Source organism: Vipera berus, assembly GCF_964194415.1.
Source record: "Vipera berus genome assembly, chromosome: 9".
In the NCBI taxonomy this organism is placed as follows: Eukaryota; Metazoa; Chordata; class Lepidosauria; order Squamata; family Viperidae; genus Vipera; species Vipera berus.
This window is the reverse complement of record NC_138212.1, coordinates 24,270,652-24,287,925: the sequence shown is the minus strand read 5'-3', so window position 1 is coordinate 24,287,925 and position 17,274 is coordinate 24,270,652. Positions and strand designations below refer to the sequence as shown.

Here is a 17,274-nt window from a genome sequence, read left to right as displayed (position 1 = left end):
GTGCGGGATCCATGTCACCCTTCCCCCTCCCCCCCCCACACACACCTTCTTACTTCAGAAGCAAGCGTGAGCATGAAGGGGACAGAGCCATCCACTCCCTCGGCATGTAGGTGTTTGAGACCGTTCGTGTCGTGGCCCTGAGCGCCAACCTCACAACCGCCCCCTCCTTCTTTCCCCCCTTCTCTCTCTCTCTCTGTTGCGGCCTTCCATCTTCTTTTCCTCCCCCCCCAACGAGCTTGGGATACCCCTCACGGCACCTCCCGGGACTTTTCCCCCTTTCCTCTTCCCCTCAGCCATGTGCGCCGGGCCGCAGAGCTGCCTCCACAGGTGCCGCTCTAGCATGGAGAGGGGGAGGACGGTCCCCGTTTGGCCCGCCAGCCCCGTGAGAGCCCCACGCAAGCACCTCGCTGGCCACCAAACCCTGCCTTTCGAGCAGGAGCGGCCTTGCCCTGCTTGCCCTTGGCTGGCACCGGGAGCAGCTTCCGCCGCCCGCCCCACTTTTTGCAAGCCCCGCTATGCTGCCGCCATCTGCCGCAAGCTTCCAGCAGCGGGAGGCTCCAGGACGAGGGCCTGGCGGGGGTGGAGTTGGGGCTGCTCCAGCAGGCCGCTTCTGTGGCAGTGGGGAATGCTGGTGCCCTGCGCTACGCTCCATTTGCGGGGGCCGCCCTGGGAAAGGTGGAGGCGCAGCTGTGGTCCAGAACGGTCAACCACTCCGAGCTGTGTCTGGCCGGCTTTGTGCCCCCGTCCCGCAAGAGCAGCTGGTTGTGAGTTGCTGCCATGCGCTTCCCCGAGTGCGCCTCAGCCCCGGATCTCCCCCCACCCGGGACTCCGCCCGCGCCTGCAGAAGGCGAGCGGGGCGAAGGGTGCTTTGACGCATCTTCCATCCCTCCCGTGTGAAGGGCACCTTCCTGCCCCACGGTCCACAGCAGCATTGTTGGCGCGTGTGGATCGACTCTGAGTGAATGCAAGGTGTTTCTGTTGCTGGAATAAAGCTTATTAAATGAGCTGGCAACCTCCGAGTATCATTGATAAATCTTCCCCAACTTTCCTCCGTTGCTTCATGAAGAGTTAAGCGGGCATCAGGTTTTTGGTAAAAATGGAGAAGGAAGGAAGGAAGGAAGGAAGGAAGGAAGGAAGGAAGGAAGGAAGGAAGGAAGGAAGGAAGGAAGGAAGGAAGGAAGGAAGGCACAATGAGAGGGAGGGGGGAGAGAGAGAGAAGGAGAAAGAGAGGGAGGGAGGGAGAAAAAGAGAAAGAGAGAAAGAGGGAGGGGGAGAGGGAGAAAGAGAGAGAGGGAGAGAAAGGGAGAGAGGAAGAAAGGGAGGGAGAGAGAAAGAGGAGAGAGAAAAAGAAAGAGGGACGGAAAGAGAGAGAGGGAGACAGAGAAGGAGAGAAAAAGAAAGGGAGGGAGAGAGAAATAGAGAGAGGGAGAGGGAGAGAAAAAGAGGGAGAGAAAAATAGAGAGAGGGAAAGAGGGAGGGAGAAAAAGAGAGGAAAAGCAGGAGAGAGAAAGAGGGAGAGGGAGAGAGAGAAGGAAAGAGAAAGAGGGAGAGAGAAAGAGAGAGGGAGGGAGGAAGAAAAAGGGAGGGAGAAATAGAGGGAGAGGGAGGGAGAGAGATAAAGAGGGAGAGAGAGAAGGAGAGAGAAAGAAAGAGGAAGGGAAAGATATAGAGAGGGAGAGAGAAATAGAGGGAGAGAGGGAGGAAGAGGGAGAGAGGAGAGAAAGAAAGAGGGAGGGAAAGAGAGAGATTAAATTAGTAACATGGTTGTTAAGTGAATCTGGTTTCCCCACTAACTTTGCTTGTCAGAAGGTTGCAAAAGGCGATCACATGACCCTGGAACAATGTGAACATCATAAATATGAATCGGTTGCCAAGCATCCAAATGTAAATCATTTGACCCTGGGGATGCTGCAATGGTCATAAGTGTGAAAAATGGTCATAAGTCACTTTTTTCAGTGTCACTGTAACTTTGAACAGTCACTAAACAAACTGTTGTAAGTCAACGACTACCTGTGCTTTATCACTTTTTCCCATTTTGGGGGGGGGGGGTCATCAAGTTTTTGACACCTTGCTAGGCGACTGGTGGTACTCAGACGTTGCCATATTCCAAAAGTGGACAATGGGTGAAAAGGTGGAAAAGCCCTGAAATAGAGAAAACATGTTGTCCTGAGCCTCCCCACATATCCCAGCTGAACAATTTCTCCATATCACCCCTGAAAAGTAATCAGAAACCTAAACCCATGCAATATACAGCCCCTTGCTCAGTTCCGGACACCCACTACACAGACTTAGTAAAACTCCACTGGTTATTAATATGCTTCTGAATCTAAATCAAGGTGCTGATTAAAGGTTAAAATGCTTTGAGCCTCATCTGAACAACTGCTAACACATGTATAATGGTGCCCAGGCGAGGACACCAAGACTTCACAGGGAAGCGACACCTTCTTCATTCTTCTGGTTGTTAACATTCATGTAAGTCAGGTCATACTATGGTTTCTCAAGCAAAAGAATACAAACATTTCAAGAGTTTCTATGACTCATATCCTGTAGGAGTTCAAGCAACTGAAACCAGTCTGTAGAATCATTAAAGATAAGCACCACGTATTGACTTGTCAGGATGCATAGCGGAAAGGCAGAAATAAAGTGCGGCTTTGAATTTCTCATGTGGAAGGAAGCTTAGCACTAGTGAAGCATGAGGGCAAAAAGGAAGTTATTAAATGGAACTAAGATTTCAAGAAACAAGCCCAATTCATGTCTAGATATGGCATCCAAGGAGTTCACAGCCTAGATAAGCCATTAGAGGAGATTTAAAAAAATATAAAAGTATTTCAGAAAAACACATTCTGTCCTGGAAAAGGCCCTCCCAATTGCATAAGCAGTACTGGCTGCCAATGATACTACCTGGTCTTCGCCATAAAATAAAACGCCTTTCTCCTACCTGAGTCAAAAGGGAAATCTTTGAAACTGCACTAGGAATACAGGGCATTAATTGGCAGTCTGTCTTTTGCATACCTTGTTCAAATTCAGAAATTCTAATTTTTTAACATACGTATCCCATTCCTTAATAAAATAACATGTTGGTTTTTTTAAAAAAAACCTGTATTGTGTAAGCTGTTGTTTGGAATCCAAACTGGCTACTGTACTGCCTTTTCACCAGTATGATTAATCTCCCAACAGATACAAACAGACATTTTGATTATCCAGCAGTACAAATACCCCAAAATCTTATCACCAGAATCCCTGTTACAGAATTAATCCCCTTCTAGTCATCTCAGATCATTAAGGTATGAAGGACAACGGCTACCGCACAAGTCTTGCATTTCAGACCCAGAGTTCAACCAGAGAATTATACAAATGGCATACTTTCTGGGTTTTAAGGAATAAATAAGGAATCCTTTAACAACTCATACCTTGCCTGTGATCAGACTACCCATATTACCATAAGATTTCAACAGCTAAACACATACGTAGCCCAAATTATACATTTCAGCTGTGCCGTTACCACATCAGTTTCAGATCCATACTGCAGACCTCAATATGATTTTTTTATAAACTCCACATTTTAGAACAGAATGCACAATTGGGACACAAAATACAGTAGTACAGAACAGTTTTGTTTCAGAATAGCTAAATAATGAATAAGAAGAACAGAGTATGAATAAGGTGAGGAGGCACAGATTATTCAGCTCTTAGTAGCACTGAAAGACAACCAGTTTGCTGGCTTAAAGCAATATAAGAGCAATTCTGTATGTTAACAGGGAACTCTTTTTCTAACCAATGTGCAATCAAAATCACATTTGCTCATATTAGAGAGAAATCAGAAGGCGTAATAGAATTTCAAACTTTGCAAAGAAACACATATTCAAAGACCCCACCCCACCCATATGTACATTCCATTCTCCCATCTAATTTTCTATTCTCTCTCTCTCTCACACACACACACACACCCAGCACCTAGCATTTCAGATTTATAAAGCAAATTCACATTCACATTTTGCTATTCTGGATCCCTGCACATACTGGGAGTGGAGGTTGTTTTCTGAATGTGGGTTCCTACACAAAGTCTTAGGTTCTTTCAAGCTTTCTGAATAATCTATGCCTCACCACATTTTGCTCATTTAACTGCAATAATGCAGGTGTTATTTTGATGCCCTGAACGTAGTCCATATTTCTGGCAGGGAAAACCCAACAAATAATAGGCTGTAACACAAGCTGACCACAAAGAAAAATGTATTTCCAGATTTGTATGCAGATCTAACTGTGCAGCAGAAGAAGAGCATTGCCATGGAAACACACTCTTCTTGCATTAGGTCTGCAATTTACCTTCCTAGCAGAATAGCTAAGTCTGCCAATTTATAGAAGATGCTTACAGCAAGGACGGAATGCAGAAGCCATCGGTTCACCCCATATTATATTTCTTGGGATATTTTTACACAGTAATTCAAAGAAACTTGGGGACAAAGATTTTGTATAAAATATATAAGCAGAGAAGAAAAACAGATGTATTTTCTGGAACCCAGCAAGAACAGAAACTGATCTTAAGACTTCAGAGAGCAGAGATTTTGACAATGTATTGTTGTTACCTTCACACATATTCTTCAAATTATACACATATATGCAGCAGGCTAACCCAGCATATATTGTTCATGAAACTGGCATGCTATTTATTATATTAGGAATGCTGCTGTACATTATTCCAAAACTATGACTTAAATATGAAAAGTAATACCTTCATGTATTTTGTACTGCATAAGTACAGGTATACGTTGGACCTGGCATTCTCTCTCAGCCCCAACCATTTCCCAAGGTGGTGATTGTGGGGAAAAGAGGAGATAGGGAACTTACCTATGTACACTACCTTGAGCTGACCAAAAATAAAGGCAAGATAAACATCTGAATGAAGGTACATGTGCCATTTCTTTAGAGTACATCTCTGCAACTATGAGAAATATTTTTTTACAATAGTACAGCATGATACCTATTACCACTATTAAGTAAAGTATAAATTTAGTAAAACCCCTTAAATTTGCTATAGAGGAAAGTGTGTTTGGGGATATTTCAACATCAATTTCAGGAACATCCGGGATACAGTGATTACGGAATTCCACAAAATTTAGCAGAGAAAAACATCAATACTTTATTATTTAGATATCAAAACTTTTCCAAAAGCAATGTAAATTTTGGCCATTGAACCATAATGCTCAGAAACATTAAATTTGACAGAAACCTACAGAATCTGAGTTAATTATTTACATTTAGCAATGTAATTTATTGCATTTATTACAATAATAACTCTTCATCTTTTGTATTAATTTGCATAGTTCAAAGGAATCCCGAAGAAACCTCAGCTCAAAGAACTTCCTCAATTCTGCATCAGAGAAACTCTAAGGAGGCTGATTTAAAAGAAAACAGAAGTGAAAGCAAGTTTCCTTGTTGATTTCATTCTGACAATCTGCCAAGAGTAGGCCATTTCTCAATTCTCCCACTGTGTGACTGACCCAACGAACCACAGTGATTCACATTCTGGTCTGTTAGCAGTTTCACAGCATTTGTTCTTGGTGGGAATAACAGAATAACAAAGCTGGAAGAGACCTTGGAGGTCTTCTAGTCCAACTCCCTGCCCAAGCAGGAGACCATGGCTGCCTCTTTCATCTCTCTTGAGGATAAAAGAAAATGTGGGGCAATTTTGGGAAAGACTCCGAATTCTTCGATACTTTAGAAACGTAACTTGTGGAAGAAACTGAATCATAGCCTGACTGGCAAGAGTTTTACTTTTGTAAAGAACTGCTGACATGGTTTTACGCACTCTATATTTAATTCTTTTCTTCTTTTCTTTTTTGGTGCCTTAGTCACGTCTTGACCACTAGCAATGACCTACAAGTCCGTGCAGTTTAGTCAGCAACATTTTCAGAGTGGGTTACCCTTGCCTTCTTCCTTGGACTGAGAGAATGGGACTGGCATAAAGTCATCCAGCTGGCTTCATGCCCAAAGTGAGAGCAGAACGCATCTCATATATCTAATGATAAAACTTTCAAATAAACAGAACCCTTTGAAAATTGTAACTATTTTAAATAGGTGGTATTAAGGAGCCTAGAGAAAATTTCTGTCCTTAGTGACAGATACTGGGGGAAAACCACCGAGAACAGATACATGACATGTCAGCGCTTGGACGCCCTGACTGTATACAGGACACACCTCAACAATAATTCTGTCAGACAAAAGAACTAGTAGCATTATAATCCCCCCCTGCCCCACCCCGCCCCGCCCGAGCCTTCAAAGGGCCAGAAGGAAAAGCCTGCGGCAGGGGTAGGCAACCTGAGATCTTTTATGACTCGTGGACTTCGACTCCCAGAATTCTTGAGCCAGCACGGCTGGCTCAGGAATTCTGGGAGTTGAAGTCCACGAGTCATAAAAGAGCCCAGGTTGCCTACCCGTGGCCTGGGGTGTAAGGAGCTCCGGTACTTCCGTCCTCCTACGGGACACAGAAACAGGAACTCTTGTGTATCTCTTCAGTGATACAGAGTAGCTACCCCTCTTTTGCAGGGAGAGAAAACAGTCACAGTAACGAAACTTCTCAGAAATCCCTGCTGTGCCGCCCCAGAGCCTGCAAAAGGCACAGAGCAATCTGAGCGCGACCCCGCAGCTCACGAGGGACGGGCTAAGCCACGCCAGCGCCCCCCGCCCGCCCCCCCCCCCGGCCCGGAGGGCGGCAGCCTCACCCGCAGTCCGGGGCCGGGCACCAGCGGCAGTCCGGGTCGGCGGCCAGGCAGCGCCGGAGCATGAACTCCTCATACTTGGCCACCAGCTGGGGCGAGTCGCGCAGCAGCAGGCGGATGTCGGCCGGGTTGAGCCGCTCGCTGCACTCGGGGCAGCTGATGTTGACGCGCGACTCGGTGATCTCGATGCGCAGGTACTGCCGGAGGCAGGCGCGGCACGAGCGGTGCGGGCAGGAGAGCAGGCGCGGCGCGTTCCCCGCCGGCTGCCGCACCAGGCACAGGGGGCACTCCAGCTCCGCCGCCGCCCCCGGCTCGCCCTCGCTCTCCGCCGGGCAGGAGGGGAGGGCGGCGGCCGCCGCGGGGCCGGGCGAGGCGGGCGGCGGCGGCGGCGGAGGGAGGAGGCCTTCCTCGGTGGCCGCCGCCTCGCGCTCCTCCAGCCCCGGCTCGGGCGGCGGCGGCTCCGGCTTGGCTTTGGCGCGGCGGCGGCGGCGGGCTCCCGCGCCGGAGGCCGAGGCGGCCGAGGCGGCGGCCGAGAACACGCTCTGGAAGCTCAGGAGGCGGCGGCGGCGGCGGCCCCGGCTGCCTCCGCCCCCGGGCCCCGGGCCCCCGCCTGCCTTCGGGCACTGGGCCGGCGGCGCGGCGGCGCGGAGGGAGGCCGGGCGCGGAGACTCCGAGTCCTTCTCCGAGCCCATCGCGGCGGCTCTCCTGCCCGAGCGGCGCCGCCTCCCGGAGAAAAGGCGAGCCGGGGCAGGGCGGCCACGGCGCCTGCGCGGAGCGGCCCCGCGGAGCGTCAGAGGTGCCCAACGGCCGCTGCGGACTGCGCCTGCGCCAACCGCGCGACGCCGCTCCCCACGGAACAGCCGCCCTTTCCGCAAGGCGCTCTCGCTGGAGGGGGCCGCGGAAGAAGGACCCCCCCCCGGGCGGTTTGCGCATGCGTGTGACGTTAGCCAGCGCGGAGAAGCGTCCGTGTCTGTCAAGGCGTCTCCATCTGGGCGGCTTGTGCAGCCGGGAAGTGAAAGGGGGCGTGGCTGAGTGAAGGAAAGAGGGCGTGTCCAGCGCTTCACTATTTATTTTGGAGTCCGAGCTGCAGGTCGAAGCGTTTGCGGGGAGCCTGGCTTGCCTGCGGGGGACGGAGGGCGCTGCGGGCCCTTAAGAGGAGAGCGGACGGCCGTTGGTCCCCGCAATGGTCTCGGCTTTCCTGCCTGGGCGGGAGGTTGGACTGGAAGACCTGCAGGGTCCCTTCCAGCACTGGTGTTCTGGAATTCCTTTACTCAGAATGGCTCGTTGAACTGAATTGCGCTCGGCTGCGCTTCCCTCGTGTACGGGGATCGCCCCGGACTTTAGATTTGAAGGCTGGTTTGTGGTTGCAAGAGGCACAACGAGGCACGGGGTGCTTATGCGTAACGGCTGAAAGTCGTTAGATTGCGGTGAGAAATACAAAATTAAAATAGATGCTCCGTCCTGATAGCTCCTCAGCAATATTTGCCTATCTTCCCCCTACAACGTTTTCCATTTTTTATTTTTTTGGCTTTGTACGTGCTCAACAATCCCTGGAATTCCTCTGCTTAGTTTCCACTTTTAGGTTCTCCCCAGATAAAAAGGTAAAGGTAAAGGTTCCCCCGCACATGCGTGCTAGTCGTTTCCGACTCTAGGGGCCGGTGCTCATCTCCGTTTCAAAGCCGAAGAGCCAGCGCTTGTCCGAGGACATCTCCGTGGTCATGTGGCCGGCATGACTAGACGCCAAAGGCGCACGGAACGCTGTTACCTTCCCACCGTAGTGGTCCCTATTTTTCTACTTGCATTTTTACGTGCTTTCGAACTGCTAGGTTGGCAGAAGCTGGGACGAGTAACAGGCGCTCACTCTGTTACGCGGCACTCGGGATTCGACCCGCCAAACTGCCGACCTTCCGATCGACAAGCTCAGCGTCCTAACCCACTGAGCCACTGCGTCCTTAACCCACTGAGCCACTGCGTCTCCCCAGATAAAGCACCCCTAATGTGCACAACTCTGCTTCCCTTTGGACTGTACTCGCCGGACACTGTGAACAACTATTTAGCTTTCAGTGTAGGATGTTGGATCCCTGGTGGAACTCTGCTTCCCTTTGGACTGTACCCATCCCCCTTTGGATCTTGGTATATTGGGGTCATGCCTAGGTCCCCTGTTCTCTTTGGAAAAGAAGGGAGACCCGCTTCCAGCAGGGCGCTGGGCCTGGCGAAGCAGGAGTTTTCTCTGTGTGCTGCTAGGAAACCTCTCTCCCTCTTACGCCGTAGGGAGAGGGCGGCTTCCGGGTCAAAGGTAAGGAGAGAGAATGGGGCACTGCCTGCTGTGATAGAGTCTGCCAGACCCCCAGCTGTAAAAGGCACCCAACCCTTAAGGCCCTTTGCTCTATGTCGGGGCTCCCTTCCCTCCAGCCAAAAGCCTAAACCCTCCTTTGTTTCTTTATATCCCACCTTTTTTATATAAATATGGGTAGACCTCGACTAATGACCACAACTGAGTCCAAAATTTCCATTGCTATGCAAGGCAGTTGTGTGAGTTTTGCTTCATTTTATAATGTTTTTGCCACAGTGTGTAAAAGGAATCGTGGTCATTAAGTGTCTTTGGCTTCCCCTGTTGACTTTGCTTGTTAGAAGCTATCTGGGATGGTCACAGATGGTGACCATGTGACCCTCAGAACACTGCAGCCATCATAAACACAGGCCAGCTGCCAAGCCTCCGAATATTGATCATGCCGCAATGGTCGAGTGTGAAAAACAGTCATAATTCACTTTTCCCAGTGCCGTTGTAACTACCTGTAACTCAGACCAGTGAACATGCTAATCCTTCTCCTATTTTCCCCACACACACCACCCTGTGAGTCTGTTGGGCTCAAAGAGCAGCTGTGGGGCCAAGGTGTTTGCCCACAGTGACTCTCACAAGCTCTTTCAACAATTGAATTCTCAACCTTGACAGTTAAGTCTCTTCTCACAAGTCTTGGGACCAAAGTCACACACACTTTATGTCAAGATCTCGGTGAAAGCTCCTCTCCCTTTACCATATCAAGTATGAAGCTTCCAGTTGGGAAAGTATCCATCATGGATTCAAGAATCCAGGAATGTCTGTGAAAAAAAGTAATTGTATTTTTTCCCATGAGGCACATCCTAAGGTTTGTGTAATGTGGTCTTGTCAGGACCGCTGGATAGACTGGGTGATAGCACCGGGCAGACCGGAAGGATGTTGCTCTTCATTCATGAGGTTGGAAATTCTGTTTGCCTGCCTGAACCTGGGGTTATTCAGGTTTGCTTCACATAATTGGGCAGAAGGGGCTTTGAGGGTGCTGTTGACAGGAAGAAAAGATGTGACTGAATTACTATTAGACCACCTCTGTTGGAGCAGTGATGCTTCATCCTTGGGCCATGCACAGAAGAATTTTTAAAACAAAACATTGTAAAATAATTTAAACCATTTGTTTGGCTTAGGGCTCTCTGGTACTGCACATGAGGAAACATATGCATCTGTTGTTGGTAGACAATTGCATAGCTGGTGCATACATATGTCTGAAAATTTTTATGTTCTGGCGGGGGGGGGGCACTCGAACAGCAAAGCACAGAATAAGAAGTTAGATCAACCAATCAGTTGGAATTTACGTTGGCTCATCTGCAGCCATCTGCAATCTGCGCTTGCCCATCAACCCATTCATAGCATAGGTATGCAGCAACACCTATGTGCAGTTGTGGGCAGTTCTAAATCAGCCTTTACACAAGAGTATTCATAAGGAGTACCATCTCCAGTGTTTCTCAAGCTTGACAGGTTTAAGTGGTGTGGACTTCAACTCCCAGCATTCCTCAGCCAGCCATGATAGTTGCCAAGGTTGACAGAGACTGCTGTATACATATTTCCACTTCTTTCAATCTCTTTTGAGAAGAAACTTAGAGGACTAAGCATCTATCTTCCTCTGAACCCCTTCCAACTTGTCTGCACCCATCTTGAAGTGAGAATTGGACCCAACAACTTTCTGTATGAAATCACATTCATGCATAATAAAATGGGACGATAACTTCTTAGAACGTAAACGTTGTGGTTTCAGTAATGCATGCTCAAATTGCACTGGCTTTTTTCCCCCCATTCACATCACTTTGCTGATTCTAGAGCCTGAAAAGGCTCATAATAGCTTTTTAAAACTTAGCCTATTTAAAAATAGCATCAGATGTTTGGTTCATGACTCATGTTCAGCTGCTGTCCCAAGCTAAGCATTTCCAATTGTATAACCTTGAATATTGAATTCTGACATTTAAAAAGAAATATGCAACCATGCATTGATCATGACTAAATTTAAAGTTCAGGTTAAAGTTTTCCATCCCGTCACAGCAATCTTGATTCTGTCGTCTTTGCAGTCTTCTGGGATATTAGCTGAACCCCACCCCCCACCCCCACTTTGTGACTCCACCCAGGTTTTGAATTAGCCTGCCCACCTTGTCCATGCGAGCATTCAGAGGGCAGCTGAGCTGGGCAAGGTCTGTGCGAGGGAGTGGTGCCTTTGTTTCTCTTTCCTGCCATGGATCCCAGTGGGTGGCAACGACACCTGTGCAAACTGGACAGATGGTCCTCGACTTACAGATACAGTTGGAACCGTAATTTCCATTGCTAAGCAAGCAGTTGTTGAGCAAATCACACCTGATTCTCCAACCTCTTTGCCATGGTTGTTAAGCAAATCACTGCAGTTGTTAAGTGAACCACTTGCTCTAAATAAATCCAGCTTCCCCCATTGACTTTGCTCATCCAAGGCCAGCTGGCAAGGTCTTAAATGGTGATCCTGATATGCTTCAGCTGTCCTAAATGCATGCCAGTTGACAAATGCCTGAATTTTAATCACATGACCATGGGAATGCCACAACAGTCATAAGTACGAAGACTGGTCGTGTCACTTTTTTCAATGCCGTTGTAAGTTGCTAAACAAGTGTTGTAAATGGAGCACTGACTGTATTTCAGCAGAAGCCATTTCAGAATTGCAGCGAACCTGAATTGGGGAGCCCATTTGAGCAGCCCTCCCTTCCCGGTGTTCTTTTTTATTTATCCTTTGATGGGGAGCCTTTCAATAATTAGAGATCCATGACCGCTCAATGGGAAGGGACCTTTGTCCTTGGACTGAAGACTGGCATTTCTTCAAGCAGTTAAAGGTGCATGGTTAATTTAATGTACCGGTAATTTATATTTTTATTTGATCCCGCTTGCCTGTCTGTCCCAAGAAAGTTTACGCTACTGTCAAAAGTTGAACTGCAAAAATAACTGTAGATTCACATATTATAGCAAGCCATAGTCAGTTTTTGGCTTAGCTGAGTCTGTTACTGCAGTTACTACACTCTGTACTTTACTTGTAGCTTATGACTTAACAAATTGTGAACCAAATCACTGACCATTCATCAAAAAAATTCTGATCTTAATTCAGGAAAGATCGCAGAACTCAAGCAATGGGTTTAAGGCAGCTGTTTTCCAAAGTTATCCAATGGTAAGGTGCAAACATACCTTTTAGTCCAGTTTCCTATGGAAAAGTCCTCACCTTGATGTTATTATCTTAGCCAAGAAGATCACCTAATTTCAGTTTATTAACAAGGTTAATTAACAGGATCTTTTATTTTAAAGCTGCCTGTTGCACCGCTTTGATGCTGGTTATGATCAGAACAATTGAGTGGCGACTTTTGAAAGAACTGGAGCTGAGCCAAGAGGTGATAACAGTTGCCCCAAAACTGAACTCCACGTTAAGCTAATAGTTTCCAAATCACAGGCAGTGAGTGTTCTGTTTTCATTGGCCACACCTGGGGTATCACATCCGGTTGGAGCAGCAAACTTTAAGAAGGTTTCAGGGAAATTGGCAAGAGTCAGAGAAGAGGGATAAGGGAGATCAGGAGCCTCAGACAACAGACCCGGGACTATCTAATCTTTAGGAAAGATGATTGAGACAAGAAGATTTTCAAATATTTAAAAAGATTTGAATAATAAGTTCCTTTCCAAGTTCAAGATACTATGAACTCACAATCACAGGGCCTATCAACAGCACCAACCAATGTAATTCCTTCTACTTGCTCTTTTCTGGGTCTGGGTCCATTCTAACCCATTTTTTAAAAAAAACTAAGAGTATTAAAGCATAAACCATGTTTTATGAGCCAAGAGGGTTGAATTCATACAACCAATCAAGTTATGCCTATTCCAAAGCCAACCCAACCAAACTTAATGCAATGTACATGTTCACTGCTGGGCTACATTGAAACTATAAATCCATTTAAAAGAATTTTCAATTTTCAGTGCTTCTCAAAGTGCAGACTCTGTCAAAAAATATTTTAAAATTTCTCAGTTTTGATTTCTAACAGTAAATATTGATAGATACAATCAACATAAACCAAAGCTCTTTGGGGTCTTCAATCATTTTCAAGAATGCAAAGGGTTCCTAGTGGTTAAAGCACCAGGCAAGAAATCAGGAGACCAAAAGTTCCAGTCCCACCTTATAGCACAAAACCAGTTAGGGGATCCTAGGCCAGTCACTCTCTATCAGCCCTAGGAAAGAAGGCAATGGCAAACCACTTCCAAAATCTTGCCAAGAAAACTGCTGGGTCTAATTCAGGCAGTCGCCAGGAGTCAACACCAACTTGAAGGCACCACGTATTTGAGAAATACCACCCCAGTTAATCTTCCCTTAACTTGTTGTCCTATGGCTCCCCTCCAAGCTGCATACAGGAAGAGGATTAAACCCATTTGGAAGCCGTTGGCTCCTAGCTGGATCAGGGCAATACGGCTCCTGTCCGGAGTCCCAGGAATTGCTTTCCCCACTAGCATCCCTGTGGTGTTGTCAACCTTTCCCCCTTGACAGGTGTTCACCTTAGTTTGCAATCTAGCAAATGGATCATTGGTTAACTATTTCTCTGTGGCAGCCAACATGATGGTCCGAAAAGAAGTGCATATGGTAGGCCAAAGCTCTTTTTTTCATCTCCCCCAAGGAAAATACCACTCTTCCTTTGCGCTTCCTGGAAAAATATTTTGCTCTTCTGACATGTACACATACAGTATTTGCCAAATGCAAGCAACAGCTTGCAGGAGGAAAGGAGGGGTGGCATTGAATCTCGAGCCCCCCCTTCCCTCCTTATTTCCTGACAGAATGCAGAGGTTGCAGGTCAGAACCTGCCTAGGTGTTCAGGGCTCTTTCATGGCCCGTTTGTCTTTCCTCCTCCACATAGGAGAGAAGGCAACAAGCTTGTCTGGTGATACATCGCATGTTAAACCTTCAATTTTAATTTCTGATTGCTCCCTTTGCGGGAACAGCAAAGCAATTTCCTCTTTCATCAAGAATGAATTGCAATTATCAGCCTTTCTGTGGGAAGAGCCACATAGGCCTTTTGGGTTGCTATGGGCAACTGCAGAATTTTCACTTGAAGCGAGCAAGAGTTGCAAATGTACTTGGGAAGGAACATGTTCTATCTAGTCGATGGCAGCCATTCCTGGGAAGTGGGATTGTTCAATGCATATTTTGTCATAGGCAAGTCCACAGATAGCAACCTTAAATGTCTAAGGTGCAGATTTCTAGTCCAGACAAAAGTTGCTGAGAAGAAAGTTGGTTGCTTGCTTCCTGAAATTCCACAAACAGGATCCATTCAAAGCTCTTCTTTGGAGTGAGACTGATGAATTAATAGATAGGAAACCCTTCCCCCCACCACCCCATTTCCTTTGGAATCTTAGATTTAAGCGACAAGATTGCTTCAGGTTACAGTTTTACAGGTTTCATATGCCCAAATCCAATGCTTTGTTTGTGAGATTGTCCTGCTACTAGTTATCTAGAAGCACTACTAAACAGAGGGCTCATTTCTGCCTAGGAGCAAGAGATGTCCTAAAGCTGTTAGCAGAAAGCTCTTCTGCGCTGGTATTTGCCAGGATTGTTATGGCCTTCAGGCATCTGTCTTAAAGTTTCAACATAAATTTTAATTTTGCCCCCAAAATTGCTCAACATAGTCAAAATTCCAGAAAGCCTCTGCACGACGAACTTAGTTTGCCTTTTGCCCTGAAAATGGGCATATGAGCAAGGCTGCTGTCCAAACCTGTGAGGTTTAAGCAAGCTGATGGCTCATGGGAGGAACTTTAGTCACACAATTAACTGAACCTCTATGCTTAGAAATAGGTGAGCACTGGGAGTTCATTCGTTTTATGGTGGCTCCGAAAATGACTGAGGCCGTGATCCTAGGGCTAGCCTGGTTAGACAAACGGAAGCTGTTTATCTTGTGGGAGAAGGGAATGAGGACTGTGAGGTTACCTATAGGACCCAAGCCCCCCCCTTAACTCAACAGATGTTACAGGACAGCTTAGCCCACCTAATGAGCTAGCAGCGTAAATAGCTACCCTGTCTCAACCAGGCGAGCCGCTCATCCCCAGAGAGTACTGGGACCTAGCGGAGGCATTTAGTGAGAAACAATGTGACACCCTGCCTCCCCACCGACCTAATGATTGCTCTATGGAACTGTTACCAGGAGCCAAACTCCCACGACAGAGAATGTACACTATGTCCCCCCTTGAGATGGAGGAGATGCAGCAGTATGTGGACAAGAACCCAAGTCTGCCGTGGGAGCCCCGGTGTTATTTAAAGAAAAAAAAGACAGGTCGCTTCATCTCTGCATGGACTATAAAGGGTTAAACACTGTGAGCATGGAAAACAAATATCCTCCCCTCCTGAAGGACTTACTAACCCACCTGGCAAAGGGGAGTGTCTTCACTAAGTTGGACTTGAGAGGGGCATATTACCAAGTGAGGATAAAGGAGGATAAAGGAGTGGAAGACTGCTTTTAACTGTCCCATGGGGAGCTACCAATTTAAAGTCATGCCGTTAAGACTGCAGGGGGCTCCAGCTGTCTTCATGCAGCAGCTGATCAATCAAGTGCTACATGACCATTTATACAAAGGGGTTTTGGTGTATCTTGACATCCTGATATACAGCATGAATATGGCTGATCATGTAAAACTAGTGAGAGAAGTGCTAAAGAAACTGTTGAATGCCAAACTTTATGTTAAACTATCAAAGTGTGAGTTTCACCAGACCCGACTAGATTATCTTGGCTACAGAATTTCCAGCAAGGGTATTGAAATGGACCTGACCAATGTGAAAGCCGTAATTGAATGGCAGCCCCCAAAGACTCGCAAACAGCTCCAGAGCTTTCTGGGATTCGCCAACTTCTACCGCCAGTTCATCCCCTCCTTTGCTGACATTGCCTTACCCCTTGTGGAATTACTGAAAACAGGCAAAGAGGGAGGAAAGCCGCAACCAATAGCATGGACTATGAACTGTCAAACTGCTTTTGAGAATTTAAAAAGGCTATTTGCAGTCGAACCGGTCTTAAAGCATCCTTGCCCAGGGAAGCCCTTTGTGATTCAAGCCGATGCCAGCGACGTGGCTGTCGGAGCTTGGCATTGCAAAAGAACCAGAGTAGGACCCTACAACCCTGCACCTACACCTCAAAAAAATTCACTGAGTGGGAGAGGAGGTGGGCTGTGTGGGAGAAGGAAGCCTTTGCAATCCGTTGGGCTCTATTAAACTGGTGGCACTATCTAGAAGGGAGCAAAGTGCCTTTTGAGGTATGGACAGATCACAGAAACCTAAAAGCACTGAAAACTCCCTGCAAATTGTCCCCAAAACAAGTACAATGGGCACAATACTTTAACTGTTTTAATTTCACCCTAAAGTACATACCAGGAGGAAAAAATTTCTTAGCTGATGCTTTATCCAGACTGCCCCAGTACAAGAGCCAGTGTGAAGAGGTCAATGAAGCAATTATTTCCACTCCACAAACTGCTTCTCAACTCATGCCGCGCAGAATCCCACCTTCGAGAGCCCCAAACCCCGATGACCCTGGGGCAAAGAAAATAAAACAAGAGCTCCTCACTGACCAATGGTTCAAGGACAATCAAACCTCCCTAACATGCAGGGATGGTTTGGCTTACAAAGGGCAAAAGCTGTACTTGCCTGAGACCCTCTGACTTAATCTCTCCGGCATGGCCATGATGTAAATCAGGTTGGACACTTTGGATATTTAAAAACACTACACCTCATCCGTCGGCAATTTTGGTGGCCGGGATTGAAACGGGACATAGAAAACTATGTCCGGAATTATGCTGTATGTGCCACCATGAAAAGAATTCTGGGGAAAGCCCCTGGTCTATTACAACTGGTGGCAGACCCTTCCCAACCTTGGGAAGAAATTGCTATGGATTTTATAGTAGACCTACCTGAAAGTAGGGGAAATAAGGTCATCTGGACTGTGATAGATCCATTTTCAAAGGAGTCTCACTTTATTGCCTGCAAAAGGCTTCCATCCACCCAGCGACTAACCAAGATGTTTCTAAAACACATCTATAGACTGCATGGTACACCAAAACGAATAATCTCTGACCGGGGGGTGCAGTTTACAACTAGGTTTTGGAGGAGTTTTCTTAAACTAATTGGCTCATCTCAAGGACTATTGTCAGCCTTTCACCCATCTACCAATGGGGCGGCTGAATCTGTGAACTCAATGGTGGAACAGTATCTCCGATGCTATGTGGATTATC

At 47.1% G+C, this 17,274-nt stretch overlaps 1 protein-coding gene across 2 annotated transcripts in view; it reads right to left on the bottom strand.

The window, feature by feature from the left end:
- The window catches only part of RNF19B (ring finger protein 19B), a gene marked incomplete at its 5' end in the record, with an annotated part of 30,100 nt that extends 22,692 nt beyond the window's left edge, over nt 1-7,408 (bottom strand). For both annotated transcript variants that reach the window (XM_081334810.1, XM_081334811.1), the window contains one exon: nt 6,720-7,408. In XM_081334810.1, coding sequence (XP_081190936.1) covers nt 6,720-7,408 — 689 coding nt within the window. The remainder of the gene's footprint in view (nt 1-6,719) is intronic.
- Between the last annotated feature and the right edge of the window lie 9,866 nt (nt 7,409-17,274).